General features: G+C 41.4%; 1 protein-coding gene, 2 non-coding genes and 2 pseudogenes across 4 annotated transcripts; 2 read left to right on the top strand and 3 right to left on the bottom strand.

The window, feature by feature from the left end:
• Positions 1-2110: 2110 nt before the first annotated feature.
• LOC104700749 (F-box protein At1g69090 pseudogene) lies at positions 2111-3386 on the top strand (annotated as a pseudogene).
• Positions 3387-6695: 3309 nt separating this feature from the next.
• LOC147941055 (small nucleolar RNA R71) lies at positions 6696-6802 on the bottom strand. Its single transcript, XR_015562926.1, has one exon. It is a non-coding gene; the product is annotated as a small nucleolar RNA R71 (small nucleolar RNA).
• Positions 6803-9247: 2445 nt separating this feature from the next.
• On the top strand, positions 9248-10692 carry LOC147941056 (uncharacterized; annotated as a pseudogene).
• A 3912-nt stretch (positions 10693-14604) lies between these two features.
• Positions 14605-16603, bottom strand: LOC104704442 (glycolate oxidase 3). Of its 2 annotated transcripts, none has more exons than XM_087456363.1 (7): positions 16058-16603; positions 15841-15886; positions 15676-15753; positions 15478-15602; positions 15329-15395; positions 15178-15240; positions 14605-14926 (listed from the first exon to the last, which is right to left on the bottom strand). In XM_087456363.1, the coding sequence occupies exons 2-7, from the start codon at positions 15841-15843 to the stop codon at positions 14804-14806; spliced, it is 459 nt and encodes a 152-aa protein (XP_087312489.1). In that variant the 5' UTR covers positions 15844-15886; positions 16058-16603; the 3' UTR covers positions 14605-14803. The 2 variants fall into 2 exon arrangements, with proteins under 2 accessions (XP_087312489.1, XP_087312488.1); XM_087456362.1 differs by having other exon boundaries at positions 14605-14956.
• Positions 16604-19705: 3102 nt separating this feature from the next.
• Positions 19706-19812, bottom strand: LOC147941057 (small nucleolar RNA R71). Its single transcript, XR_015563057.1, has one exon. It is a non-coding gene; the product is annotated as a small nucleolar RNA R71 (small nucleolar RNA).
• Between the last annotated feature and the right edge of the window lie 5798 nt (positions 19813-25610).

Genomic DNA, 25610 nt, shown 5'->3' on the forward strand with positions numbered 1-25610 from the left:
CATGAGCCCACTTTACTTAATGGGCCTCACGTTCACTCACTAGGCCCGTGATCCCATCCATATCCGACAGTCGGTTTGCTACGTCCGGGAGGCTTTAAAGACTTGTTACCGTCCCTACAAACCACCACATGATCTTTCCCTCTGTTTTGTCTTCACTCACACAGTTCCGACGTTCACTTTCCGGAAGGTCATTCATACTAAGACTACTCCAGCTCAAGCACGCATAACTCTGGAGATCTCTCAGGACCCTTGACCGAAAAGATAAGTGCACTTTGGTGAGAGAGGTGACCAAATCAATTCTTTTAAACCTCTCCACAAGTCTCTGAAACCGGGATGTCACAATTCACCCCCACTAACAGATCGCAACTTCCTCGTTGCGCACCAAGACCGTCACCCCCGACGGTGTGAGCCCACTCGACTCCACACTCATATGGATTCGGCTCTGATACCAAACTGAAACGACCCGACCCGTTTTTGTTTTTAAATAATAATTAATAAATAATAATAGTAATAATAATAATAATTATTATAATAATAATAATAATAATAATAATAATAATAATAATAATAATAATAATAATAATAATAATAATAATAATAATAATAATAATAACAAATCCAAGCTAGTGGTCCCATACCCACTAACCACCCAACCACAAATAACCAACAGCAGAAATAACCAATAATAACCAAATATAATTCATAACAATTAAATCAATAATCCCAAACAACATGAATCACATAACCAGTAATCATAAACCACATTCTAGGACTCAACTCTAGCAACCTAACAGATGCCAGACAACCAATCGAGACAATAGAACATCCTCCTCTTCATTTCCTTGATTCCACGATCACACTTTGCCTTTACCTGCACCACAAACACAAATTGAGATGTATGAGTATTTAATAAACACTCAGTAAGGCAATCCTCTCATCTACTGGGATATGCACACAAGCAATAAAGACATCTCTAACCATCAACCAACAATCAATAACCAAACAATAACAAACCATGACTCTGCATCGACCCGACGCTACCCTTGCATCGACCGACACCAACTGAGGTTGCATCGACTGACACATGCTTGGATCGACCGATGCAAGGTGCACTTGCATCGACCGACACTCACACTGCATCGACCGACGCATGCTCGACATTGCACGAAAACCCAAGTTGAATCGACTGATGCTCAAGAAGAGGTGGTGGTCGGGGCGTTACAAGTGATATCAAAGCCGAACTCCGATGAGTGTGGAGTCGAGTGGGCTCACATCATTAGGGGGTGACGGTCTTGGTGCGTAACGAGGAAGTTGCAATCTGTTTGCGGGGGTGAATTGTGACATCCCGGTTTCAGAGACTTGCAGAGAGGTTTAAAATAATTGATTTGACCACCTATGTCACCAACATGCACTTATCTTTTCGGTCAAGGGTCCTGAGAGAACTCCAAAGTTAAGTGTGCTTGAGCTGGAGTAGTTTCAGGATGGGTGACTTTCCGGGAAGTTACTGTCGGAACTGTGCGAGTGAGGAAAAAACACAGGGAAAAATCATGTGGTGATTTGTAGGAACGGTAACAAGTCATTAAAACCTCTTGGATGTAGCAAATCGGCCGTCGGATATTGATTGGCTCAATGGCCGGCCCATTAATGAAGTTGGGCCCATGGATAAAAATTGGACATGGGGCCCACTGAAATGTGGCAGTTGGGGCATTATAATTCGAAGGAATTTCTCTTAAGTTTTTATATAATAATTGTTTTTTTTCATCTAATCTTTTTAAAATTGTTGACCAAAAAAATTTACCAAAATTTTAGTAAATGTAAAATACCAAATCTAAGAAAACTTTTAAATCTACAGATTATATCTATATTAAAATAAAATTTATTTCCAAAAGATATACCGCGATATAGCGCGGGATTTTATCTAGTTATTTCAAAATAACGTAAAAAAGAAAGCAATCTCACACACCTATCAAATATACACAAAACAAATTACCTATCTTTTTAAAATCATCCAATATATTTTTTTCCAAGTATATAACCTAGTTCACCTCTTTATATAAACTTACTCTAAGAGAGTGAAAAAAGATCAAAAAATAAAATAAAAAATAATACCTCCTCCATCCCACAAACTTGCCAGCTTAGCCTCTGATCAGCTGTTCCAGCAAATGGCTTCCCCAACTTTAGCCTTAGCCCAATCTCCTCCTCTAAAACGTCCAGCCGTTTCAGTCACTCGAACAATTCCTCATTGCTGGTCCGAGCTTCCTCTTGATCTCATGCGAGTGGTCTTTGAACGCCTTGGATTTTTGGATTTTGACCGAGCTAAATCGGTTTGTTCATCTTGGCAATCTGGTTCGAGACAATGTAAGCCAAGCAATAAGATCCCTTGGATGGTTCTATTCCCCGTGGACAAGAATTATTGTCTCTTGATCAATCCTGAAGATAAAGGAAAGATCTACAAAACTCAACACCTTGGTGACAATTTTGCAAAGAGTATTTGTTTGACGACTTATAGAAGCTGGCTTTTGATGCAACATCGTTACAAAGAGAAAGAAGGTCTTTATGGTACTTATCCAAAGCATGATGTTTATATTTTGGATCTTTTAACCGGCGAGAGAATCAATCTACCAGCTTTCAAGTCAGGAAAAGATGGACTCTCCAACCCGATATTATGGATAGACGAGAAAACCAAAGACTACCTAGTTCTCGGAATGGCTAATTCATTCATTCTGATTTCGTCCAAGAAAGGAAATAACTCGTGGAAAGAGATCCCCCAGTTGCCAAAGTCATGCACTGAAGAATGTTTTAACTGTTTACATAGTCATCTCCAAAGTCATGCACCGAAGACTGTATACAAAGATCACAAGCTTTATTGTCTCAACTGTTCTTTTCTCTATATTTTCGATTTTTCTGGAGAAGTTCCGCTGAAAGTTTTCAGAACTAGTGTACGTGGATACGTACCTACTGAAGGAGGTTACATAAGCCGTCCTGTTAATCCATGTGCGGGGAGTTACTGTAAGTATAATATGGTAGTCACTCTAAGTGGAGATGTCTTAATTGTTAAGGCAGTACTTGTGATCGAAACATGGAGCTTTGAAATCTACAAGATGGATTCATCGACGGAGAACAATTGGGAGGAAATTGATTCTCTGGGAGATGAGTCAATTCTTCTAGATTTGGGTGTTACGGTGCTTGCTAAGGACCAAGAGGGAATCACTCGTAACTCCATTTACTTCAATGAAAATAAGTATTTTGGGGAATATGAAAAGAATGAAATCTTCGTATTCAATCTTGATACAAAGATGGTTGAACAACAACCACAAGCATTTCTTTCTTCGTCCATGCCATTGTCTCATGCTCATTGGTTCTTACCGAATTTCAAAAGGGAATGATTGATCATGTATTCTATATGGCTTAATTAATTGTCTTTTTTCTTATAAAAAAATATATTGTAATCGTGTTGATGTAGAGTATCTCTTTCACTAAAAAAAAAAAGAACAAAAGAAAATAAATATGAGAGATCAAAAGAAATGAGATGTTTTTTTTTTTTTTTTTCGATGAAATGAGCCAACGTTGCATAAAGTCTTTATATGAGGCGAGGTTTGCGGGAATAATAGAGGGAGGTGACTCTGTTGAGGATGGTCTTTAGAATGCGTTAACCAACTGAGGAGCCATAGAGAAGCCGTTGTGATGTATTCTAGCATTTTGTTTAATATGCCAAATAAATTGTTTAAACTTATATAAAATAACATATAAAATCATAAGCTATCGAATTAGGGTGTAGGCATCCTTTGGTGCATTCTATGTCTTCCATGGTATTAATCCCTTATAAATATTTTCTTGTTATCGAGTTCTACATATAAAATAAAAACAAATAATAATTTGTTTTTAACAACTATATGTAATATAAAATAAGTAAATATTAATAACATATTTCCTTCACATTGATCTAACCCCCAATTTATGGTCTCATCTTACAGCATGAAGGTATATGGTTGGTGTTCCATAATATTTTCCAACCATAAGTATCCAGCATAATACTTACATTTTATCCAATTTTTTCAGCACATAAATATTTAAGCCTGAACCCGGTAACTTTCAAAGTTGGACCTGGTCAATCTGCAGGGTTTAGCCCAAATTTATATACCTATTGGTAACTCACTAGATATTAATTAGGCGTTTCACTACAAGAAATATGCATATTCTTAACACACAAAAAACGCTATTATATCGTTTTGATAGCGATTTCGTAAACGCTGTCTTTGTCGGTGCTAACTTAGAGGGTACACATACAATAACGCTTTTTCCCTATCCTATTAATTGTCTCTCTATAATAGCGCTATTTCATCGCTATATTAATATTATTAGTAGCATTTTTTATTTGTCATATTATAATTAATATTAGCGAAATATTTGTACTATAGTTTCTTCAATTGTAGCTATATATTGTTGCTATAATATATTTTCTGGCCAGCCTAATTATGCTCAATATTTATGATTATATATAATATACAGCTTTTGCAAAATATTCATGATAACTCTCTAATTTACATGTTTTAAGCATCACTTTTTGTCCATATTTTGCATTGTTTCTACCATAACATTAGCATTTTTAGGTCATTTACTGTAGAAATCCACATTTAGGCCATTTAGGGTGTTACATTCTTGCATTTGCATATTTTGGATGAAAACAGGTGCTTAAGAGCCGAAAACGGGGAGAAACAAGGTCAAATCCGAGCATGTAACCGAAGGAGCTATGGAGCAGGAAGAACAGTCCGAACACCAACCCGATCGAAGAGGATCTAAGAACAGAAAGAACAATTCGAGGACCTACCCGAAGAGCAACCCGAGCACATCCTCGTGCACGCCATCGAGCAGACCCTCGGGCAGGACTGAGAAGCTAGGGTTAATGGGTTTCCATATATAAACCCCCTTCTTCTTCCTCTCGCCCTAGCACGCTGCAGACCCTCAGAACAGAGAGCGATAGCTTCTGGGAGAAAAACTGAGCGACTCAAACATTTTTCTATCTTTGTTAGGATTTAATTTACTTCTTTTTGTTATTCTTTTAGATTTCTACTCTGCACTCTTCTCTTCTACTTTATATTTTAATACAATGCAATTTTCGTTCTTCTATGTTTTTATGTTTTCTGCAATGAAATCTGAGTAGTGAAGTAGAGTTTCTAGGGATGGGATAGACGATTTTGTGTTCCTGATCGGTTAGGATGTCTTAGTTTGATTGTTTATGTTTTATAAATTCCCTTCTAGATTGATGTTCTTAATGCTATCAACAAACCGAGAGGGTGAGATTAGATCTAGGGTGTTTTACCACCGAGAGGTGTAGATGAAATGCTTGAATCAATCAATGCTAGAGATTTACTCACTTAGCCTAAGAGAATAATGAATCGGTTCATATTGCCTGCTTGGTTATGTTTCTCCAACGAGAGTTGGGTAGGGGAGTGATCAAGTTTGATTGTTTTTATCACGAGAGTGTTTTAACAAGGTTTTAGAGATTTATTGTCTAGGGAATATTTGCTTGAGGCATGTAGGACATCCATATTGGTTAGGAACACTTAGGAGTCGATTACCCCATCCTTAGAATCTTTCGTATTTAGATTGGTTACATTTTTATTCATAACTCGATCACTTACCTGAACAGGTACACGATCACCTGCTTCGAGTATACCTTTGAGTTGTTCATACTGTTCTTGCTTACTCGATCACCCCACTCGATCCTGTACTCGAATGCTTGCATCGAGTGCTTAGGTCGTGTGGTTCTCATTTATTTGCTTTCTTCTATTTCTTTTAAGATTGGTAGCTCAAAACCCCATTATTGATTGGCTTGACTTGCATAGTTCTGATCATATCTCATCTGCTAGCATATCAACCATTTGGATTGATAACCCTTTGTACTACAACTGCATAGGGAATTGATACTCTCAGTGAAAAATCTTGTTATCAATTTGGTGCCATTGCCATTTGGTTGAATTTAATTTTCTACGTTTAAGATTTCAGCACTTGCTAGATCAAGTTCTTTTATACACTTTGGTTAGGTACTGACTTGTTTACTTTCGTGTTTGTTTGTTTTGCATTTCAGGTACAACCCGAGTACCCACCTGACCCGTCACTCGATCACCTGGATCGAGTTGATCCTCATGTACTCACTCGGTCAGCTGATTGTGCATGCAAACACGATCCAAGGGTAACCAGAACTTGAGTCCTTTCATCGACAACATCGACACACACGGTTACTCCGACAACAACAAGTTCAACAACCGCAACTAGCAACAATTGAGGAGACAATGAACAATCAGAACACTCCACCAGCTGCTCAAGCAAGGACAAACATAGGAGCAGGAGATGCTCCTTCTATTCACACACAAAGACATGGCATTGTGCCACCTACTGTCCAGAACAACAACTTTGAGATCAAGAGTAGTCTCATCCAGATGATACAGAGCAACAAGTTTCATGGATTGCCAATGGAGGACCCATTGGACCATTTGGATGAGTTTGATAGGCTCTATAGCCTGACCAAGATCAATGGAGTCAGTGAAGATGGATTCAAGCTCTGACTTTTCCCATTCTCTTTGGGAGACAAAGCACACATCTGGGAGAAATCACTCCCCACAGAGTCCATCACCACCTGGGAAGCATGCAAGAAGGCGTTTCTAGCCAAATTCTTCTCCAGCTCCAGAACTGCAAGGCTGCGAAATGATATCTCCAGCTTTGTTCAGAAGAACAATGAAACGTTCAGTGAAGCTTGGGAATGTTTCAAGGGATACACTACCAGATGCCCTCATCATGGTTTTAGCAATGCTTCATTGCTCAGTACACTATACCGAAGAGTGGTCCCTAAGATACGGATGTTGCTGGACACTGCAAGCAATGGTAACTTCCTCAACAAGGATGTCGTTGAAGGTTGGGATCTAGTGGAGAACTTGGCTCAATCTGATGGGCATTACAATGAGGAGTACGATCGCACTGTGCGATCTACTGGAGAGGAAGACGCCAAGTATAAGAGGGACATGAAAGCCCTCAATGACAAGCTCGATAAGCTCCTCAACCAGAAGCATCATGTCCATGCAATCTCAGAGGAAGAGCAGTTTCTACAATAAGATGGGGAGAATGCTCAGCTAGAGGATGTGAACTACATCAACAACCAACGAGGTTACAACAAAGGGTACAACAAATACAAACCGAATCCGAATCTATCCTACCGTAACCCAAATATTGCAAACCCTCAAGACCAAGTCTACCCATCCGCCGTTCAAGGAAACCAGCAAAAGCCTTTTGTTCAATACAATCAAGGCTATGCCCCTAAGCAGCAATATTCTGGCAATTACCACCAACTAATTGCACCACCTGGATTCCAACAACAACAAGGCCCGTAGAACCAATCCCAAGAAGCTGAACTCCGCGGCCTAATTCAACAGATGATCCAAAACCAAGCATCCGCTGCTATGGAAAACGCAAAACGGTTTACCGAGATGAGCAACAAGATCGATTCTGGATACAACAACTTGACTGCTAAGTATGACTCTCTCAACACCAAGCTGAGATACCTCGAGGGCCACCACAACAACCAACCACCTCCAAAGATCAACCAGCTTCCAGACAAAGTTGTTTTGAACCCAAAGGATTATGCCACTGCCCAAGCCATTTCCCTTGATGATGACTATGAGGACTACCTCACTGAGGACAGTGATGTTCAAGATGGGGAGGACATGGATCACTATGGGATAAATGAGGCCAAGTATTACATATCCGAGTACGAACCCGAGCCTTTACCCTAGGAGACTGATCGAGTCGATGATCGAGCACAGGTTCGAGAATCACAAATCGAAGAACCACCCGAGGCAGAACCCGATGACTCACCCGATGATGGTGCTCAGATGATACATCGAGTAGATATTCAGATGACAGATCAACCTCAACTGCCTGTACCAAAAGAAAGGGAACTAGAGGAAAGTTTCAATACTGCTCTTGACATCCAATTAGAAGTGCTTGAAGAGCGTATGGCCAAGCGAAAAGATCCACCTCCTAAGCTCTTGCCACCACACGAACTTCGAGGGGAAATCACCAAGGAGGCAGCTTAGCCGGAGATTAAGGTTAAGGAAGCTGTCAAGGAAATTGGGAATGCAATTCTGAGGAGTGGGGTGTGTTTTGATCCTGAACTGCAAATTGAGGATAAATTGGAGGACCCCGGTCTTTTACTTTGCCGTGTTCAATAGGACTCCGGATTTCGACAACTGTTTGTGCGATTTGGGAGCTTCAGTCAGCATCATGCCACTGTCAGTTGCCAACAAGATGGGTTTTAGTAGTTTTAAACCTAGTAGTCTGTATTTGGTTCTAGCTGATGGAACAATCAGACACCCCATTGGCATTCTGGAAGACTTACCTCTCAGGATTGGAAGCGTGGAAGTTCCTACTGACTTCATGATCCTTGATATGGATAAGGAACCAGATGATCCACTGATCCTAGGAAGACCATTCTTGGCAACAATAGGAGCAATGATTGATGTGAAACATGGGAAGATCATAATTTGAGCATGGAAAACATTTCAAGATGGAATTCAGCGTCAAGAAAGGAATTAAAAGGCCAACTATTGATGGTCAAGTTTTTTCCACCAAGACAAAGCAAAGAAGAGTCAAGCATCTTGAAGAAGTCAATACTACATTTGTTGTGGAACCATGACAAGACCAGGAGGATTGGTTGAGCCAGTCTGTCCCAGTGGAGAGGATTCCAGAACCTCTCCCTCCTAAAACCCATGCTTAAAAAGCATGAAGAGTCAAGCTTAGTGACTTTAAACAAGTTCACTTGGGAGGAAGTCCCAAAGGTATCTTTTTATTTTTCTTTTAATTAATTTATTTGTTTACTTTCCATTATTTTCGATTTTTACATATTTATCATAAAAAAAAAAAGAAGAAAGAAAAATTTTGGGGAACCCGAGGCTCTACCCGAATCCGTACCCGACGCGCCTGATCATGTCCCCCTTCGAATGGCGAGTGGAGTCCGAATTCCACAAACCCAAGCCCACTCTCGGGGAAGCCCAAGTTGCTAACCCTCTTCTATTTAAAGGGACTAGAACCCTTCTCTCTCAGCAGCACAAATCAATAAGTCTCTCAACCCTAAAAGCCTTTTGCATTCCTGCTTTCTATTTTTCTCTCAAGAGAATTGAGACTCTTCAATTTCTCAGGAACTAACCCTACTAATCTTGAAGTTTAGCTTTTCTCTCTTTTCAAGGATTCAACAATGGCACCAAAGGTGAATACTTACCAAAAGAAGGGGAGCAGATCAACCTCCACCGCTGCTAGAACCGGAGGAGATACTGCCAAAGTTAGCGATTCACAAGGAAGGGGAGACGTTCCATATTCTCAACCGTTGGCTAGACGTTTCGCATCCCCAACCCGATGCTCAACCCGATCCGCCACCCGAGGAGGTGCTCGAGAAACCGATCGTGTAGAGACTCGTGTTCTCTCTCCCGACCCAGTAGCCGTTGCAATCTGTCGTTCTCCTCGATGTAGGGACCTGTCTACGTCCAAGCAAACCGTTACTGACCCAATGGAGGTCGACTCAGATGCAGAAAGAGGAGAACCAAAGGAGATCCAATCCTCTATGTTAAGAAGCAGATCTGCAGTTGCGAAGGGGAAGAGACCAGCTTCTGAAAAAGCTGAGAAGGTGGCTGAGAGAGCAGCGGAAGAAGAAGATCAAGACACGGAGGAGGAGAGCCGTGACGGAGAGGAGGAGCAGAGAGAACGCACACGCCTAGCTTCGCGGAGGCTGAAGCAGAAAGAGGTGGAGACCCCAACCAAGCTCTTCAAGGTCCTCCGAAAGATGAACTTCGTTGGTACCCGCTATCCCCACCGAGAAACAATGAAGCAGTTGGGCATCGCTAGAGACGTCGAGTTCCTGTTCGACATGTGCCACCTGGGCCAGATGATGCGAGCCAACCTCGAGGCTTATAAGGAGGAGATTGTACACTTTCTATCCACGTTGTGGTTACACTTTTTTGAGGACCACCCAACCCTGCTACCCGATGGGGGGATCGGGTTCATCACCTTCTCTGTGCGCAACAAGGAATACCGACTCACCTACAAGGAGATGGAGAAGCTATATGGTTTCAAGGCTGGGAGTGGAGAGAACATGGGGTTAGCAAGGAAGAGATGAAGTCCCTATGGCTGACAATAGGCGACATGCTCCCTTACAAATCCACAAGCTCCAAGTCTGCTCAAATAAGGAGCCCTGTATTGAGGTATTTTCACAAGTCCCTCGCCTGCACTCTTTTTGCTAGAAAGGAGACTGGGAATGTGAATGATCATGAGCTCCAGCTGCTAGATATTGCCTTGTGTGGAGTCTTAGAAAATACTAGGGATGGTACACCACTAGTAGGAGATGTTGCAGATACTAGCATGGTCTTTGTGCTGCTCGATCAGTTCCTCTACCTGAAGTCTTGGGCAATGAAAACTGAGAGAAGGGATGGAGCTGGAGAGATCTCTATTGGAGGATTGGTCACACCAATTTTGGTAGCTTGCGATGTGCCCCTAAAGGGAGTGGTTCATGAGCCGAGATGGCTAGACATCGACTACCTCACATTGGCGAGGTTCCTGGCTTATGAAAAGCCAAACAACATGCTGCTCTTCAAGTTTGTCCATCCAACTGCCAGAGCCACCCAAATGATCCTGCTCAACGTCGTATGAACCAAAATCTGGCTAGGGGATAACATAGACTTCACACCACCTTTGGAGGAGCTATACAACCCACAAGAGGAGTCTAAGGCAGGAGAGAGAGAGACGACTGGGCAAGAACAGGGAGACAACTCGGATGGGTATGATTTTGAGGAGTATGTGTGCTCTCAAAAGCAACCTGTTGGGGTGAGGGAAGCTCACAAGAGGATCGGCTGGCTGAAAAGGATGAACAAGTTCCTAGCCAAGAAGGTAAAAGACCTCACTGGCTCAGTAAAGGTAATGGGAGGACAGATCAAGGAGCTGCAAGACAAGGCAAGCTGTGCCTCAGCTCCCACTTTGGCATATGCACCCACATAGATGGGAAGAAGCGGACCGTTGGGAGGAATCCGAGGATTAGCACCTCCAGAGCCTCACAATGCATCCTCCTACGAGCCCCAAGCAGAGGAGGATGTCACCAGACCAGATAGATCGCGGAGAAGCCACTCGGATGCCTATCTGATGCATAACCCGATGGGGTACACGATGCCCTACCTGATGCAACCTCCGAGCACACATCCGGGTGACCACTCAGGTACTTTCCCTCCGCCTTACCAGATGTTGTATCAGATGCCCTACTCGATGCGCCCGGCAAGCGGCTATACGGGTGATCATTCCGGACCTCTCCCACCATACCCGTCGTACTACCCGATGCCATACCCGATGACCTACGCGACGCCTTACCTGATCAACCCCTCGGATGCTGGTCCGAGCAGGTCGTTCGTGCGCATAACCGAGCTCTCTGATGAGCGAATCCCGACACCTGCTGAAGCCGGTGGTGACCCTGGATACATGTTGGCGAGCATGGAGGCTGCTACAACCTCCTTTTTCACCAACCCATGAGGTACCACATTCATCCAACCTTTGTAAATAACATTGCATTTAGTTTTATTTCATTTTGTGTGATTTTTGGATTCTTTTTCAGACTTTTATTTACACAGGTACTGTGTAATTTAAGTTTGGGGAAGAGTCCTAGGATGTATATAACATTGTATTTTATTTTCTTATTTCAAATTTTTGCATGCTAGTTTTCTTCATTTGAGTCTGCATCTATTTGCATAAAAACCCTAAAAAATTGAAAATAATTTGAAAAAACAATAAAAAAAAAGAGTGTTCATGTAGTTGCATTTTCATATTAGGATTGAGTCTAGATTGTTTCATATAGGATTGTTGCATATGCATTTTAGGGGACAATGATTAAAACTACCTTGTTTAAAGTCAAACCTTAGGATTGAAGCTATAGCCCTTAATCACAGTTCATTGTTGCTAGATCAATCTTTGGAAAAAAAATGAAAAATCTTTGTTTAAAACCTTGTGTCTTTTGAAAGCTTCCTCTACTTGTGTGAAACTTGCTTGAACATTGCATCATCTCTAGATTATTGGACTTAACCTGAACTTAAATTGTCTTGCTTATGGAATTTGAATACTTGTTCATGGTAACTTTAAACTCGGGTTAGTACTCCATTTTTACCAATCTTTTCGTTTAACCCGATCTGTTTTTCCTACCCTTGAACTCAAACCTTTCTTTCAAACCTTGTTCTGAATTGTTGAGTGAGGCCTTTTCATTGTGCTATAGGTTGTGAAACCTTGAGAGTATTAAGAACGACAAAGAACTGGCTCTTGTTTTAGCTAAGTTTAGAATCATTTGGACTAGCTAATAGAATCGATTTTGAAAGATAGGTGGTTAGCATGTTTATTTTGGGTTGGGTTGAGAAATGAAAAAAAAAAGAGAAAAGAAGTCCCTAAGGTTAGAATCAAGTAGCTCTAAGTCTCTTAGCAAAAAGAAAAAAAAAAGAGAAAAGGATCTTGCTATAGTCTCCGAGAAAAAGAAGAAAAAAATATATATAGGAATATTATTAGGAGCTTAGCAAAGAAAGAAAAAAAAAAAAAAAGAGAGCTAGATGTTTAAAGTTTAGACCTTAGGGATTATAAAAAAAAGGAGAGTTAAAATCAAGGTTGTGGGTAGTTTAATTCTAGGGGAGTTTGATAAAAAAAAGAGATGAATGAGAAAAGGGGTAGATTATCAAGAGCTAAGCTTTGTATGCCCTAATTGTTCTCAATCTCAAGCTTTGCATTCCTTCTTTTGAGAGTGAGCCACCCAAAGAAATTGTTCAAAAAACCACCCTACCAAAAGCCTTATCCTTGAAACCGATTGAGCTTGATTCGCCTTCTATTTGCAAGAAGTCGCCAAACACTTTAATGAATGTGAAAGAGATGTTATTTGGAATTGCAAGTCTTCACTTTTAGTTGGAGGATGAACTAGATCGATGCATGGTGATAAGCATAGAAAAATATTTGTAAGTATGTTGATTGATCTTAGCACCATTAAACTATCTTTAAGGACTATAGTTTGAATCCTTCGTTTAGCTCAAAAGGTTATGAGTCCCATTTTTAACCTCTTCCTCCTACTTCTTTGTTAGAGGACTAGCAAAATTTAAGTTTGGGGGTCTGATAACTCTCTAATTTACATGTTTTAAGCGTAACTTTTTGTCCATATTTTGCATTGTTTCTACCCTAACCTTAGCATTTTTAGGTCATTTACTGTAGGAATCCACATTTAGGCCATTTAGGGTGTTGCATTCTTGCATTTGCATATTTTGGATGAAAACAGGTGCTTAAGAGCCGAAAACGGGGAGAAACAAGGTCAAATCCGAGCATGTACCCGAAGGAGCTATGGAGCAGGAAGAACAGTCCGAACACCAACCCGATCGAAGAGGATCTAAGAACAGAAAGAACAATCCGAGGACCTACCCAAAGAGCAACCCGAGCACATCCTCGTGCACCCCATCGAGCAGACCCTCGAGCAAGACTGGGAATCTAGGGTTAATAGGTTTCCATATATAAACTCCCCTCTTCTTCCTCTCGCCCTAGCACGCCGCAGACCCTCAGAACAGAGAGCGAGAGCTTCTGGGAGAGAAACTGAGCGACTCAAACATTTTTCTATCTTTGTTAGGATTTAATTTACTTCTTTTTGTTATTCTTTTAGATTTCTACTCTGCACTCTTCTCTTCTACTTTATATTTTAATACAATGCAATTTTCGTTCTTCTATGTTTTTATGTTTTCTGCAATGAAACCTGAGTAGTGAAGTAGAGTTTCTAGAGATGGGATAGACGATTTTGTGTTCTTGATCGGTTAGGATGTCTTATTTGGATTGTTTATGTTTTATAAATTCCCTTTTAGATTGGTGTTCTTAATGATATCAACAAACCGAGAGGGTGAGATTAGATCTAGGATGTTTTACCACCGAGAGGTGTAGATGAAATGCTTGAATCAATCAATGCTAGAGATTTACTCACTTAGCCTAAGAGATTAGATAAGTAAGGGGTTTATTGACAATAATGAATCGGTTCATATTGCCTGCTTGGTCATGTTTCTCCAACGAGAGTTGGGTAGGGGAGTGATCAAGGTTGATTGTTTCTATCACGAGAGTGTTTTAACAAGGTTTTAGAGATTCATTGTCTAGGGAATATTTGCTTGAGGCATGTAGGACATTCATATTGGTCAGGAACACTTAGGAGTCAATTACCCCATCCTTAGAAGCTTTCGTATTTAGATTGTTTACATTTTTATTCATAACTCGATCACTTACCCGAACAGGTACACGATCACCTACTTCACACTGTTCTTGCTTACTCGATAACCCCACCCGATCCTGTACTCGAATGCTTGTATCGAGTGCTTAGGTCGTGTGGTTCTCATTTATTTGCTTTCTTCTATTTCTTTTATGATTGTTAGCTCAAAACCTCATTATTGCTTGGCTTGACTTGCATAGTTCTGATCCTATCTCATTTGCTACCATATCAACCATTTGAATTGATAACTTTTTATACTACAACTGCATAGGGAATTGATACCCTGGATGAAACATCTTGTTATCAATTCAATATATAAGAAAAAACTCTATAGGCCTCAAAATAAAGTACATATCATCTTGATTCTTGAACATTTCAACTACAATGCACCACATACATAACAAGTCTCAAGCTAAGTCTTAACCTAATATTACAAATGCTACAATCAACACAAACACGAACCTAGAGACTCTTCTTGTTGTCTTCAAATGCCTGCTTGAGATGCTCCACTAATCATACTTGAACATTATGATCTCTTATGTCTGCAGGAAGAACTTCAGATCCAAAGTCATTACCTTCTATGTTCAGAGGAGCTTGATTAGTGCTAGATAAATAGCGGACTGTTGAAGCATGTTCCTGGTGCAGTAAAGTCGAAACATTCTTCAACTGTTAAAAGAAAAACCAAGTGGCAACGTTACAGATCTCAATCATCTAGCAGAAGCAAGCTAACCCCATTAAATTCACAAAAGATGGCAGGCTGATCATTTGTGTCAGAACACTCATTTGTGTTCAACAGTTAAAAAGAAAAGAGGAAGCCGAGTAAAACCCAACGCCAAACTCCTCTCTCAAAAAAAGAGTTAAGAGTTAATCTTGTTACATCTACTAACCTTCCAGCTTAGTGACTGATCAACTTGACCAGCAACATATGAAGCTAGCCCTGAATTATCGGTCTGCAATTTTCAACAGAGCAAAACAACAAGTCTTAGTAATTGAGCTATTAGATCGAATTTCAGTTTGTTATATGTCTTATCTTACAACCTTGACTATTTTCCCAAGATCCAACCCTTCGAAGTTCTTCAACGTAAGACCTCGAGGAAGCGCGAATCTGCAAGATAAAAACCATCAAGAAAAGCGGAAGATCTAACAAACCAAATTGGTTTGATGTGATGATGTGAAGTTTCATTCACCTGTTTTTGATGTCGGATTCTCTTCTTCCAAGCCTTGGAGTATCAACGGTAAGAGCGATTGCTTTAAATCCAGCTTCTTCAGCTCTTTTTACAAGCTGTCTTACCACATTTCTATCCTTATACGCCTGCATTAAGAGAACAAACAGACGATTCAAAGCCAAATTTTCAAAAGACCAAGTAGAACTATATGAAACTTACATAAAGTTGGAAAAAACGAATCCCTGGTCCTGTGGAAACAACTTCCTCAACACTACAAGTAGCCCACGAAGATAAAGTCTGAAAACATCAAAGAACACACAAAAAATGAATACATAAAAGAGATATCTAATCAGGTGAAAGAGACAGACGACAAAGAATCAAAACCATAATTGTTCCAGCAGCAGAAGTAGCTCTCGCGGTGCAAGCTCGCCTACAACGATAACAAAACCACTTCCCATAGTGAACTCAAGATCTTTAACAGTATAACAATCTAATCTAAGAACATTAGATAAACTGATAAAGTAACTCTAAACCCTAGAAACTCAGCGAGTCCGGTTCACCGATTAAAAACGAATCCATTAAAGAGAAACGAAATGCTTACCGGAGAAGAAGACCACCTTGAGCAAGAGAATCGACTAGGAAGAAGGACCAGACAAACTCCGGCAGACACTAGCGAAGAAACTCAATGGGAAACCCTAACGAAAGGACGCCACTCTCTGGACCCCGGCTCCGTCGTCTCCGCTTATCCCGTAACAACCGCGTCGCATCCGTCGTATTCGCCACCGCCGTTTGCCAGGACGCCACTCTCTGGACCCCGGCTCCGCTTTCTCTCATTGAATTGGCCGCTGAATCGCTTTTCCACATCTCAATCGATATTTCTAACTCTAGACCCGGAGCTTCCTACACGAGAATTTATGGCTAATAGAGGTACCAAGAAACCCAAATCGTCCTTTGAAGGTTGTAAAGTTGTAATTAGCTTGGAGAAAACTATGAGGAGAACTGGGGAAGAAGAGCTTCACAAGAGGAAGATCTGGGTTTTGATTCGGTGGAGAAAGGGGATTTAGGGTTAAAAGTTTTTTTTTTCCTCGGCTCTATAGCTTTTTTTCTTTTTTCTTTTGGACTCTACTACTTCTATGTAAAATAGGGTGAAAGCATGATTTTTTTAGTCTATTTTTATTAAGCGTGGGCGGAAAGAGTGATTTTTGTTTTCCATTTACATTTTCTGAGGTATAGCGTTTTAAAAGCGCTATTATATAGATTCATTTTTGAAAAAATTTCAATGATAGCATTTGCGATTAGTTTTGGTTTTCCGCTATCAATGCTCATATTTCTGGTAGTGTTTAAAGAATTAACACCCGAAAATACACATCTTTTGAAATACTTTTACTACTTTATATATGCTACGTTATGATTACATCATTTTAACAAAAAATTATTTACTAAAAATTATATCACAAATGAAACACATTTTCTTTTTTCAATAAAAAAAATTATTCTAAAATAAATATATAATTACTTAATTAAAGAAGGGAAATACTCACAAATAGCACAAAACTATATTTTATCTCCAAATTTAACACATCATCTATAAAGTTTCAAAAATAGCACTATAATCCGAAATTTGATGTTCAAAAATAAAATTTGAAACTCTAAATACTAAAGCTTACTCCCTAAAAATTATATCCTAAATGTAAAATTGTCAACCAAACCTGAAAATAATTCTCAAAATTAATTACAATATTTTTACCGCGTCAATTAGTACTATTTTTGAAAGTTTGTGGTGTATGTGTTATAATTATCCATAAAACTTATTTTAGTGTAAATGAAACAAATATTTGTCTTATTTCAAAAGTCGTTAAGCCTGATAAAATAGTGAAATTTAGGCCGATTAGTCTTTGTAATGAAAGTTACAAGACTATTTCTAAGATCTTGTGTTTTTGGCTAAAGAGAATTTTACCGTCCCTCATTTCGGAGACGCAGTCAGCTTTTGTTTTAGAACATTTGATTACGAATAATTTTATTATTGTCCGGGAGGTGTTCCATGGGTTATGATAACTCTCTAATTTACATGTTTTTAGCATCCCTTTTTGTCCATATTTTGCATTATTCATACCATTAACTTAGCATTTTTAGGTCATTAACTGTATGAATTCACTTTTAGGCCATTTAGGGTGTTGCATTTTTGCATTTGCATATTTTGGATGAAAACAGGTGCTTAAGAGCCTAAAATGGAGAAAAACAAAGACAAACCTGAAGATGTACCCAAAAAAGCCATCGAGCTGGAAGAACGAGTCCGAACCCCAACACGATCAAGGAGGATCCAAGAGCATGAAGACCAACCCGAAGATCTACCCGAGGACTAACTCGACCTCATCCTCGTGTACCCCATCGAGTAGACCCTCGGGCAGGTCTGGCAAGCTAGGTAAAAGGGGTTTCCATATATAAACCCCTCCTCTCCTTCCTCGCAAACGAGCACGCCGCAGACCCTCAAACCAGAGAGTGAGAGCTTCTATGAGAGAACTGAGCGACTCAATCACTTTTCCCTTTTGTTTTAGATTTTATTTCATAACTTTTTATCATTCCTTTATATTTCTATCTTGTACTCTTATCCCTCTACTTTATCGTTTAATACAATGCAATTTTCGTTTATATTTGCTTTGATGTTTCCTGCTATGATTTCCGAGTAGTGTAGTAAAGTTTCTAGGGATGGGATAGATGATTTTGTGTTCTTGATCGGTTAGGATGTCTTAGTTGATTGTATATGTTTAATAGATTTCCTTCTAGATTGGTGTTCTTAATGCTGTCAACAAACCGAGAGGGTGAGATTAGATCTAAGGTGTTTTACCACCGAGAGGTGTAGATGAGATGCTTGAATCAACCAATGCTAGAGGTTTACTCACTTAGCCTAAGAGATTAGATGAATAAAGAGTTTACTGACAATAATGAATCGGATCTTAATGTTTGCTTGGTCATGTTTCTCCAACGAGAGTTGGGTAGGGGAGTGATCAAGGTTGATTGTTTCTATCACGAGAGTGTTTTAACAAGATTTTAGAGATTCATTGTGTAGGAAATATTTGCTTGAGACATGTAAGACATTTGTACTGGTTAGAAATACTTAGGATTCGATTACCCCATCCTTAGAAGCTTTCGTATTTTAATTGCTTGCATTTCTATTCATCACTCGATCCCTTACCCGAACAGGTACACGATCACCTGCTTCGAGTAACCCCTCGAGTTGTTCATAACTTCTTTGCTTACTCGATCACCCCACCCGATCATGTACTCGAATGCTTGCATCGAGTGCTTAGGTCGTGTGGTTCCTTGTTTATATTCTTTTCTTTTATTATTTTAGGATTGTTAGACAAAACCCCATTATTGCTTGGCTTAACTTGCATTGTTCTGATTGCATCCTTCCTGCTAGCATAAACAACCATTTGGATTGATAACCCTTTGTACTACAACTGCATAGGGAATTGATACCCTAGGTTAAAAACCTGTTATAAATTTGGCGTCGTTGCCATTTGGTTGAATTTAATTTTGCTACGTTTAGGATTTCAGCACTTGCTAGATCAAGTTCTCTTATCTACATTGGTTCGAAATCTGATTTGTTTGCTTTCGTTTTTGTTCGTTTTGCATTTCAGGTACAACCCGAGTACACACCTGACCCATCACTCGATCACCTGGATCGAGTTGACCCTCGTGTACTCCCTCGGTCACCTACTTGTGCATGCAAACACGATCCAAAGGTAGCCGCAACTTGAGTCCATTCATCGACAACATCGACAGACCAAGGTTACTTCGTCAACAACAAGTTCCACAACCGCAACCACCCACAATTGACGAGACAATGAACGATCAAAACGGTCCACCAGCTCCTTAAGCAAGGACCTACATAGGAGCAGGGGATGCTCCATCTACTCACACTCGAAGGAATGACATTATGCCACCTGCTGTCCAGAACAACAATTTCGAGATCAAGAGTAGTCTCATCCAGATGATACATAGCAACAAGTTTCATGGATTGTCAATGGAGGACCCATTGGATCATCTGGAAGAATTTGATAGGCTCTGTAGCCTCACCAAGATAAATGGAGTTAGTGAGGATGAATTCAAACTCAGGCTTTTCCCATTCTCTTTGGGCGACAAAGCACACATCTGGGAGAAATTACTCCCCAAGGAGTCCATCACCACCTGGGAAGCGTGCAAGAAGGCGTTTCTGGCCAAATTCTTCTCCAACTCCAGAAACGGAAGGCTGCGAAATGATATTTCCAGCTTTATTCAGAAGAACAATGAAACGTTCAGTGAAGCTTGGGAACGTTTCAAGGGATACACTACCCGATGTCCTCATCATGGCTTCAGCAATGGTTCATTGTTGAGTACACTTTATAGAGGAGTGGTCCCCAAGATACGGATGTTGCTAAAGGTTGAGACCTAGTGGGGAACTTGGCTCAATCTGATGGGCATTATAATGAGGAATACGATCGTAATGTGCGAGCTACAGGAGAGGAAGATGCCAAGTACAAGAGGGACATGAAAGCCCTCAATGACAAGCTCGATAAGCTCCTCAACCAGCAGCAGCATGTTGATGCAATATCAGAGGAAGAGCAGTTTCTACAACAAGATAGGGAGACTGTACAGATAGAGGATTTTAACTACATCAACAACCAGGGAGGTTCAAACAAAGGGTACAACAACTACAAGCCAAATCCAGGCTTGTCCTACCGAAATCCGGTGCATAGCCCAATGCTTCCATCTAGTTCATCATTGGTGGATTTGATATCACTGATGCACACAGTCCTATCCAATCAGAAGACCGACACGATACACATTAATACAAGATTCGATGATCTCGCCTGCTGTCTATCCGCCAACTTCAAAGAACTACATAACAAGTTTGATGACTTGGGATCTCGAATTCAAGTGCTCACAGATAACTCGACTTCCACCTCAAAAAGCCCTGCGGAGTCTGCACACGCAATAGCCCTACGGAGTGGACGACAACTACCACCTCGAACGGCACCACTGAACGGCCACTTCTACTAAACCACCAAGCCACTCCCCAGAACAACCCGGCCCTGCACCCGACCACACTACTCAAATAGATGATCGGGTTGATACTCCGGTAACTCCGTCTCCTACAGGCAAACTGGGAGGAGAGAAACAGAAAGAAAGAAAATTCATCCCTCTACCCTACAAGCCACCATTGCCATTCCCTAGACGATTTTGCAAGGAACTTCTGGAGAAGTATAAGGCATTGTTCGAGAAACAGATGCAAGAACTCGAACTCCGCATGCCTCTAATGGACGGTTTCACCCTGATACCTCCTTACCAGAAATTCCTGAAGGATGCAATGATGGAGCGGATCAAGCAAGTACAAGGGATTGTCATACTCAATCATGAGTGCAGTGCCATAATCCAGAGGACTGCTGCACCTAAGAAGTTGAGCGACCCGGGATCGTTTACCTTACCTTGCTCAATCCAACCATTGAAGTTCGGAAGATGCCTTTGCGATTTGGGGGCATCTGCTAGCCTGATGCCACTAACTGTAGCCAAACGTCTTGGATTTGAGAAATTCAAGCCTACCGACGTCCAACTAGTTCTGGTAGATCGAACTACGAGGTTGCCAAGCGGAGTTTTGGAAGACTTGCTGGTCAAGGTAGGGTCAGTAGATGTACCAACCGACTTCGTGGTTTTGAAAATGGATGTGGAGCCAAGGGATCCGCTTATCTTAGGACGTTATCTTAGGACGACCATTATTAGCCACCGCAGGGGCAATGATTGATGTAAGAAATGGGAAGATCGATCTGAAGCTCGGGGAAGACCTCACTATGCAGCTTAACATTTGGGAAATTATGAAAAAACCTACAATAGCTGGTCGAACCTTCTGGATAGAGGAGTTATAAAAACTGCGGGAGGAGGCATTTGAGGAGATTGCTTACAAACAGCGCTGACAAATGATGGTAAAGAGGGATTTGTGCATCAAGAAATGGAGCTCTACAAGGAGCTGCTTGATACTTATAGAGAATTCATCAAACCAGAACTAAGTGAGGGCATAAGGGAAGCTGAAAGAGAGGGAGTGATGCTCGACAACAGAAGTTCAGACATGTCAGTATTCACCTCCTATGTCATGTCGTGCAGTTGCTCAACACCAGCCCACCCGGACGCTAACACGATCGCCCCATCGAGTAGGATGATCGAGCACAACCTCGAGTAGAAACTCCAAACCACTGATGATTGGTCCGAGTCTAAAGTGTCAAAAGTGGAACTCAAACCTCTTCCATCTGGGCTAAGGTACGCTTTCTTAGGACCTAATTCAACCTATCCAATGATCGTCAATTCTAGCCTGCCTGAAAAGGAATTGAAATTGCTTTGCACGCAATTAAGAAACTATAGGAGAGCAATAGGCTATACTCTAGATGATATCAAGGGTATATCCCCTGATCTTTGCACCCACCGGATAAACCTGGAGGATGAATCGTACTCTAGTGTAGAACCTCAACGTCGGCTATACCCAAACTTGAAAGAAGTGGTGAAAAAGCAAATTCTGAAGTTGCTTGATGTTGGAGTTATCTACCCCATCTCTGATAGCACTTGGATGTCCCCGGTTCACTGCGTCCCGAAGAAAGGAGGAATCACCGTCGTCAAAAACGAGAAAAACGAGCTAATTCCCACAAGGACGATAACCGGTCATCGAATGTGTATTGACTATAGGAAGCTTAACGCGGCCTCGAGGATGGATCATTTTCCCCTGCCTCTCACCGACCAGATGATGGAACGACTAGCTAACCACCCGTACTATTGCTTCCTTGATAGGTATAGTGGATTTTTCCAAATACCCATACACCCTGTTGACCAGGAGAAAACGACATCACTTGCCCTTATGGCACTTTTGCCTATAAAAGGATGCCTTTTGGCCTGTGCAACGCTCCCGCGAATTTCCAAAGGTGCATCACATCCATCTTCTCGGATTTAATCGAAGAAATGGTGGAGGTTTTCATGGATGACTTTTCAGTATATGGAGCTTCTTTCTCGTCCTGTCTGTCAAACCTCTGCAAGGTGCTGAAAAGGTGTGAAGAAACCAACCTAGTGTTAAACTGGGAAAAGTGCCACTTTATGGTCCAGGAAGGAATAGTTTTAGGGCACAAGATCTCAGAAAAAGGGTATAGCGGTCGACAAGGCTAAGATCGAGGTAATGGTTCAGCTACAACCTCCTAAATCGGTGAGAGATGTCAGGAGCTTTTTAGGGCACGCAAGGTTCTACAGGCGATTCATTAAAGACTTCTCTAAGATCGCACGACCGTTAACGCGGCTCTTTTGCAAGGAAGCAGAGTTTATTGTCGACAAGGACTGTTTAGATGCCTTCAATAAGATAAAGGAGGCTTTGGTGAGCGCGCCAATAGTTCAAGCACCTAACTGGGACTATCCCTTCGAGATTATGTGTGACGCGTCAGATTATGCTGTGGGAGCAGTACTGGGTCAAAGGATAGATAAAAAGCTCCATGTGATCTACTACGCCAGCAGAACCATGGACGATGCCCAGACGAGGTATGCGACAACTGAAAAGGAGCTCCTTGCTGTGGTTTTCGTGTTTGAGAAGTTCATAAGCTACTTAGTCGGTTCGAAGGTGATTGTCTACATGGACCATGTTGTCCTGCGGTACATATACTCAAATAAAGATACCAAACCTAGGCTCCTCAGATGGATCCTTCTTCTGCAAGAATTTGACATAGAGATCCTGGATAAAAAAGGAATTGAAAACGGGGTAGCAGACCATCTGTCCAAAATGAGAATCGAAGATCCACTCCCAATAGACGACTCAATGCCCGAAGAAAGACTGATGCACATCACCTTCTTGGAAGAAATGAGCCACATGATAGCTTACTCAACCCCGAATCAGCCAGGTCGATCGAGTTGATGGCAATCGAGTCGGCTGAGCTACCATGGTACTCAGATTTCGTGAACTACATGGTGTGCGAGGAAATTCCTAACGACTATGACGCTCATAGAAAGAAGAAGTTCTTCAGGGATGTCAACAACTACTACTAGGATGAACCTTATCTTTACAAAAAAGGGACGGATGGCCTGTTCAGAAGGTGTATAGCAGAGGAGGAAGTCCGAGGAGTATTAAAGCACTGTCATGGGTCCGCCTATGGAGGACATTTTGTCACCTTCAAAACAGTCCAAAAGATACTCCAAGCTGGTCTTTGGTGGCCAACCATGTTCAAGGACGCACAGCTCTTCATAGCAAAATGTGATTCGTGCCAGAAGATGCCTCAGCAGCCAATCTTAGAAGTAGAAGTTTTCGATGTCTGGGGAATGGATTTCATGGGACCTTTCAACCCACCCTCGAATGGAAACATGTACATCCTAGTGGCAGTCGACTATGTCTCAAAATGGGTAGAAGCAATCGCCAGCCTGACAAATGATCACAAGGTCGTAATGAAGATGTTCAAAAACATCATTTTCCCAAGATTTGGAATCCCAAGAGTAGTGATCAGTGATGGAGGAAGCCACTTCATTAACAGGGTTTTCGATGGCTTGTTGAGAAAGCACGAAGTCAAGCATAAAGTCGCAACAGCTTATCACCCACAAACCAGTGGACAAGTGGAAGTAAGCAACAAGCAGATCAAAGCGATATTAGCCAGAATCGTGGGAATCACAAAAAAGGATTGGGCATTCAAGCTGGATGATGCGTTATGGGCTTAAAGGACTGCTTATAAAACACCGATTGGGCGGACCCCTTTCCAGATTCTTTACAGAAAAAACTGTCATGGGTCCGAGGAGTATTAAAGCACTGTCATGGGTCCGCCTATGGAGGACATTTTGTCACCTTCAAAACAGTCCAAAAGATACTCCAAGCTGGTCTTTGGTGGCCAACCATGTTCAAGGACGCACAGCTCTTCATAGCAAAATGTGATTCGTGCCAGAAGATGCCTCAGCAGCCAATCTTAGAAGTAGAAGTTTTCGATGTCTGGGGAATGGATTTCATGGGACCTTTCAACCCACCCTCGAATGGAAACATGTACATCCTAGTGGCAGTCGACTATGTCTCAAAATGGGTAGAAGCAATCGCCAGCCTGACAAATGATCACAAGGTCGTAATGAAGATGTTCAAAAACATCATTTTCCCAAGATTTGGAATCCCAAGAGTAGTGATCAGTGATGGAGGAAGCCACTTCATTAACAGGGTTTTCGATGGCTTGTTGAGAAAGCACGAAGTCAAGCATAAAGTCGCAACAGCTTATCACCCACAAACCAGTGGACAAGTGGAAGTAAGCAACAAGCAGATCAAAGCGATATTAGCCAGAATCGTGGGAATCACAAAAAAGGATTGGGCATTCAAGCTGGATGATGCGTTATGGGCTTAAAGGACTGCTTATAAAACACCGATTGGGCGGACCCCTTTCCAGATTCTTTACAGAAAAAACTGTCACCTTCCGGTCGAGGTTGAATACAAAGCAATGTGGGCGACCAAGCTGCTGAATTTAGACAAAGACTGCTCAAGAGAAGAGAGCAATGGATCTCCACGAACTCGATGAGATACGGCTGGAGGCTTATGATAATTTGAGGATCTACAAGGAAAGAACCAAAGCTTTTCATGACAAGAAGATCCGACAAAAGGATTTGAAAGCTGGAGACAAAGTCCTTTTGTTCAACTCAAAGCTTTGGCTATTCCCTGGGAAGCTCAAGTCAAGATGGTCAGGACCCTTCGAAATTAAAGAGGTTATGTCCTATGGAGCGGTGACTTTGCTAGGTAAGGATGAGACTGAATTTACTGTGAATGGGTAGAGAGTGAAGAAATACATGGCAAATGAGAGCACAGAGGTGGGATCATCTCTGCGTCTCGTCAATCCCGCGCCAGTCTAAGATGAACTGAAAGTCAAGCTTAAAGACTATAAACAAGCTCACTTGGGAGGAAATCCCAAAGGCAGGTTTGTAAATATAATTTACATTTTAAAGTCTTTTCTCTCTTAAGTCCTTTTGCCCTACCCGATGAGCTACGCGATACCCCCCTCGATCAACCCCTCGGATGCTGGTCTGAGTAAGTCGTCCGTGCATATCACCGAGCTCTCTGACGAGCAAACACTGTCACCTGCTGAAGCCGGAGACGACCCTGGCTACACATTGGCGAGTATGGAGGCTGCTGCAACCTC

The sequence above is a fragment of the Camelina sativa genome, chromosome 7 (assembly GCF_030686135.1).
Source record: "Camelina sativa cultivar CO46 ecotype springtype chromosome 7, ASM3068613v1".
Lineage (NCBI taxonomy): Eukaryota > Viridiplantae > Streptophyta > Magnoliopsida > Brassicales > Brassicaceae > Camelina > Camelina sativa.